Source organism: Sceloporus occidentalis, unplaced genomic scaffold (genome assembly GCF_023333645.1).
Source record: "Sceloporus occidentalis isolate IW3139 unplaced genomic scaffold, rSceOcc1.0.p SCAF_14, whole genome shotgun sequence".
Classification (NCBI taxonomy): domain Eukaryota; kingdom Metazoa; phylum Chordata; class Lepidosauria; order Squamata; family Phrynosomatidae; genus Sceloporus; species Sceloporus occidentalis.
In genome coordinates, this window is record NW_028316994.1 from 16,224,001 (window position 1) to 16,230,000 (window position 6,000).

At 43.5% G+C, this 6,000-nt stretch overlaps 1 protein-coding gene and 1 non-coding gene across 2 annotated transcripts; one reads left to right on the top strand and one right to left on the bottom strand.

Annotated features, from left to right (window-relative positions):
• The first annotated feature begins 3,028 nt into the window (after nucleotides 1-3,028).
• Nucleotides 3,029-3,779, top strand: LOC149304257 (histone H1.3-like). Its single transcript, XM_089479894.1, has one exon. The coding sequence runs from the start codon at nucleotides 3,061-3,063 to the stop codon at nucleotides 3,670-3,672; it is 612 nt and encodes a 203-aa protein (XP_089336020.1). The 5' UTR covers nucleotides 3,029-3,060; the 3' UTR covers nucleotides 3,673-3,779.
• A 730-nt stretch (nucleotides 3,780-4,509) lies between these two features.
• On the bottom strand, nucleotides 4,510-4,591 carry TRNAS-GCU (transfer RNA serine (anticodon GCU)). Its single transcript has one exon. It is a non-coding gene; the product is annotated as a tRNA-Ser (tRNA).
• Nucleotides 4,592-6,000: the final 1,409 nt, after the last annotated feature.

The following is a 6,000-nucleotide window of genomic DNA, read 5'->3' on the forward strand; positions in this document are numbered from 1 at the left end:
TAACACCATGAAGGTAAACCCAATAACATCCAAACAATGATACCTTTATTGGAATAACCAAAATGCAGAATTCCTTGTTGCAAGCTTTCAAAGTCACATTGGCTTCTTTATCAGGCAAACCGGGGAAAGAAATTGAAGATGTTAGTCCTAGGCCTGCATTTTCTGTTTCTGGTCTTAGTTCAGATGAACAGAGCTAGGGACTTTACCATGAAGGTAAAGTCATGTATAGACCTTAAGCCCAAGATGTGTTTCATAGGATAAGTTTATGCTAAGGAAAATTTTAAATTAAATTAAAATTAAGGAAGATATAAAATTAAAGTATGCAAAGGAAAAATTGATAACACCAGAGATATGTGTGTGTTTGTGAGTTTGTGTGTGTGTCTGCTGCCACAGATGATCGCCCTCAGAAACAATGACTCCTGTAACACAACTGCACAGCGTCATCATGCAAAACAGACAACAATGCAGTCATCTCTTCCCTCCTCCTCCACAAAGATGCCTTCCATTAAAGCCACAGTACAAAACTCTTTGTTCAAACATATATGTAGATGAATCAAAGGAGGTATTCAAAATCACTTTCTTTGAACCATCTACATACAGTTTGGAACAGAGAGATTTGTCCTGCAGCTTTCTTGGAGTGCATTTTTGTGCAGGAGGGAAAAGACGATTACATAGTTGTCTATTTTGCATGAGGATGCTTTAGGATCTTTGCTATTTGTGCCCAAATATTTATTCATACTGATTTGGCTGGGATCTCCAAGGAGTCCTCCACTCTCAAAGTGAGTCCATTCCACCCTCTTGAGTTGCTCAAGGTCTATTTACTCCAATCTCTCTTCCTGTGATTTGATTCCATTGGTTTGGGTCTTACCCTCCTGATAAGTACAGTTGGCCCTCCTTATCCACGGATTTTTTTACCCACGGATTCAAACACCCATGGCTTGAAAATATTCCAAAAAAGTATAAATTGCAAATAGCAATAAGCTGAGGGCAAAAAGGGAAACTAGAGGAGGAGACAGAAGCTGGGACATTTTAAAAGCAGCTGAAAAAATAGTGGGGTGACAAAGGATCAATTGGGGCTTATCCCTGCCAGATTGGCACAGATTGGAGCATATGTTTTCATAGATGAGCAGAAATTCAGATATACTAATTTTTAGACGATCCACATATGTTCATAAACATGCTTTGATATAACAACGGTCAGCCCATGGGTGCAAGAGTTTTCACCGCCTTCACAAATAATGTTTAACCATAGTTTTCTGTGGGTTTTTCGGCCTCTGTGGCTGCGTTCTGGAAGAATTTATTCCTGATGTTTTGCTGCATCTGTGGCTGGCATCTTCAGAGGTGAGACATTTAACCTTCTCTGACAGAGAGCTCTGGTGCCACATTAAATTACAATTCCCAGGATTCCCTAGCACTGAGCTAGGGCAGTTAAAGCAGTCTCAAACTGGATTATGTCTGTAGTGTGTTTTGGACCTAACAAATAAAGACTTGAGGCTACGAAAGCTCGTGCCACCAACATCTTTCTTCCAGTTAGTCTCAAGGGTGTGTGCTGCAAGATCCTTTTGCAAGGTAAACCTTGTTTTCCTTGGCACAAAGTAATATCGGTGGTGGTCAGTTTGACTTGAAGTCTGGTTATCCAGAGAGGTGACTTCTCTGGTGTATGCCCTGCAGGCCTTACATTGTGAAGTCGAAGGCTTTCATGGCCGGCACCCATAGTTTTTTGTGGGTTTTTCAGGCTATGTGGCCATGTTCCAGAAGAGTTGTTCCTGATGTTTCGCCTGCATCTGTGGCTGGCATCTGCAGAGAATGCCTTACATTGATCTGGGAGCAATATTGCTGAACAATGTGAGCCAAAGGGCTACTGGAGAAGGAGGATTTTTTTAGTGCCGGCATCTCATCTACGAAAGACCTTCCCTAGAAAGACTCATCTAGTACCTACATTTGAGTCTTTTCATTTTTTCCAGGTTAAGATCTTTCCATTTCTCCCCACCTTATCACCTTTCCTTTTTTAAAAAGAAAAATGGGATTTTATCCTTTGTTGTTGCTGATACTTAATTTTTATTGTTTGGTGTTTAATCCCACCCCCACCCCCCTTTGCTTTTTGGTTTGTTTTCTACTGTATTTGCACAGCATACAGCCTTCATCTTATTTTTGTTAACCACCCAAAAGGCTCCAGCATCTGGGAAGGTTTTTCTTAAAAAAGGTATTTGCAAGTAAGCAAATAAATTCCTATCTTTTGTTTTTGTAGATCAGCTGTCCAGAAGAAACACAGTCTGCTGCATGCACTGGAAACTGCTTTTGGAGAGGAGGAAAAACAACAGCAGCCAAAAAGTGTCTCTTTTGTGATGGTCAGCATTTTCTGAAACCAGAGTCTGTCCAGGGGACTAATTACAACCTCAGTTTCAAAACGTTGTTCTGGTAGACCCCTCTTCTGTCCCATTTGTGGCTTCCTTCCTTGTCAGATCTCCAGCCTTCATCACCTGACAGTCTCCTTATCGATTTTCCCCCAGAAGAAAAAAGCCTCCTTATCAGCTGTGCTACTTGACTCCATTCAACCAGCGATTGCCACAAAATTATCAGGCGCAAACCCTCCCAACCTTCACCACCCAGAAGCCAACATTCCCGGGCACCTCTTCCAAGGCTTTCCCTGGCCATTTCTTTCAAAACAATTTTGCTATTTTCCACAAAAAGCAAAAGTTTGCAAATTTTCAGGCAGAAAGAAGAGGCAGAGGCTGCGTTCTTTCTGCTTTCACGGGCTCCTTTGGCTTTTTCGGGGCGCGGAAACCGGGTCCCCTGATGGCCCAGATCCTCCTCCTGGATCCCTCCAGGTTTCAAAAAGATCCGTGGAAAGAATTTTAATTAATTGGCTATTTTGTGTCGCTTAAGAAACACAAAAAGTGGCCACAGGAGCAGCCAGGCGAGGCTCTGGGGCTGTCAAAGCAGCCTGCAGGAAACTGACCAATCAGCGCGCAGCTCCTCCCCTATAAATAGCGGCGCCAGCGCTCCCCTCGCGTTCAGTTCGCAGATCGCTAGCGAAGAGAGAGCATCACCAAGAAGAAGATGGCAGAAGTAGCGCCCGCCGCCGCCGCTGATGTTTCAGCCGCTCCTGCTTCGAAGGCTCCTGCGAAGAAGGCAGCCGCTGCCAAGGCTCGCAAGGCCTCCGGCCCCAGCGTCACAGAGCTTTTGACTCAAGCAGTCTCGGCTTCCAAGGAGCGCGGCGGAGTCTCCTTAGCCGCCCTCAAGAAGTCCCTAGCTGCCGCCGGTTACGACGTGGAGAAGAACAACAGCCGCATCAAGCTGGGCCTGAAGAGCCTGGTGACCAAAGGGACGCTGGTGCAGACCAAGGGCACCGGCGCCTCGGGCTCCTTCAAGCTCAACAAGAGCAAGGCTGAGGGGAAAGAGAAGCCCGCCAAGAAGAAGCCCGCCACCGCTTCCAAAGTGAAGAAGCCCGCCGCCAAGAAGGTCAGGAAGCCCATCGCAGCCAAGAAGCCTGCCAAAAAGGTGGCCAAGAAGCCCGCTTCGGCCAAGAAAGCGGCGGCGGCCAAGAGCCCCAAGAAGTCCAAAGTGACTAAGCCCAAGAAGACTATCAAGAGCCCCGCCAAAGCAGTGAAGCCCAAGGCGAAGGCCAAGCCCAAGGCTTCCAAGCCCAAGGTCGCCCCTAAAAAGAAGTGAGCGCTTTAAGCCCAAGACGGAGGAGGAGGAGGCGGCTCATCCTTTACCACAACGGCTCTTTTAAGAGCCACCCAAATACTCGATATAAAAGATGAAATCACTTGGCATTCTGGTTTCAAAACGATTCCTACAGAACTTTTAAGGTATTGGGACTACAACCCCCAGCATTCCTCGTCCTTGGCTCTGCTACCTGGGCATGCTGGGAGTTGTAGTCCCAACAAGGTCTGGCTAGCCGATGGCCTGTTTAGACGGCCAAAATAAAGCTGCTTCGGGACTCTGGAGGTATGCTGTTTAAATGATGCATACATTCTAAGAATCCAGAAGCTGCACCAAAGCTGCCCTCCAGTGCTTAGGAGTGGAGTGTGGCTTTGGCGCGACCTCTGGACTCATCAATTAAATAGCATACCTCCAAAGAGACCCGAAGCAGCTTTATTTTGGCAGTCTGTAACAGTAACCCATGGCGTAAAAATACGGGACCTACTAAAACAAGTGAAGGTACTTTCCCATAGGGAAACCATACTTGCCCATAGAGAATTATTTATGGGCTCCTTTTTGGGTGTTGAATGTTTTAGCACCCAGCCTCTATCCTCTGGGCAAATGTTTTCTAATGATTCTCTATGGGCAAGTATGGTTTCGCTATGGGCAAACACTCTCCTTTGTTTTAGCACATTCCCACAGCAGCAACAGCATCGGTTAAAGCAGTACGGTTTTTAAACAAAATATGCTCCTAACTGCTTCAGATTAAAGCAGCCGCGTTTGTTTCTTCTGCCTCTTTGGCGTCCCCTCCCTGCTCTTCTCTGTTGTGATGACCTTTTAAAAAGGATTATTGATTTGGATCGACGAGGGTGGGATTCGAACCCACGCGTGCAGAGCACAATGGATTAGCAGTCCATCGCCTTAACCACTCGGCCACCTCGTCAGTGGCTCCGGCCCGTTTCCCCTTGCTTTCCTGGGCAGTTTTCTTCTACGTCCCAGGAATGTCTCTCCTGCTCTTCATAGAGATGATGATGATGATGATGATGATGATGATGATGAAGAATAATAATAATAATAATAATAATAATAATAATAATAATAATAATAATAATAGTGTCAGAAGCAGAAATTATAGATATGCATCTGTGAGAGAGATATGTGATACAAATATATATATATATATATATATACAAAAATATATTTGTATGTTATATACACACACACACACATATATGTGTGAACATATATATATAAAACATATATTTACAAATATGTGTGTGTAACTTTTGACATATAAAATATTCGTGTGTATATGTGTGTGTGTATCACACACTATAAATATGTGTGCATACCACATATATATGAATATATATGTGCGTGTATATATATAATCACAAATATATATGTGTGTGTGTGTGCGCGTGTGTGTATACACACACACACACACACATACACATAGTATACATATTGCCTCTTTCCCTTCTTGTGCCATTTATGAGCCCAATATTTTTTGGGGGGCAGATGGAGGAATAAATTCATACAGTTATATAAGGTTTTTAAGTGCTTCTGTTTATCTTTTTAAATTGTATCTTATTTTTAAACAATTGATCTGTTTTAATACAGTAGTAGTTTAATTTCTTTTTAGTTGCCATTTTTGTAACTTTATAATTGTACTGTGCTTTTAGACTGTAAGCTGCTTTGAATCCTAATTTTTTGGGGGGAAGGAGGGTACAAATCAATATAAATGTAATAACAATAATAACAACAACAATAAGCCTCTCTGAGAGCCTTTCTGCCTAAAGAGCGGGGTATAAATACAGCAAATAAATAGATAAATAATTCCATGACTCGAAAAAGACAGGCCTATGAAACAATTACTTTTTGTTGCCATAGCCTTTTGTTGTTGTTGTTGTTACAATAATATCCCAAGTCCACAAAACAGTGATGCCTTTTGTGAGACCAACCAAAGTGCACAAAATACATGTTGCAACTTTTTGACCACACTTTGGTTCTTCCAATTAAGGGATCCCTGCTTTGTGGATTTGGGAGGATACTGTATTTTGGGACATGTCAACCCACTGGGCGACTCTGGGCAAGAAGTCACACTCTCTCAGCCTCAGAGGATGGCAATGGCAAACCCTCTTCAAGGAAATAGCAAGGAAAACCCCTTGATAAGGTCGCCTTAAATGACTTGGAGGCACCATTGTCTCATGTCTTTCTTGCAGACTGTCACTTCTGAGCAACATATTGTCAAAGGCGAGCCATGCAATGGGGGGGGGGGGGGGAGTATCCTGCTAATTGTATGTAGTTCCAAAAAGAGACTGAAAATAAGGGGGGGGGATAAAAAGCGTA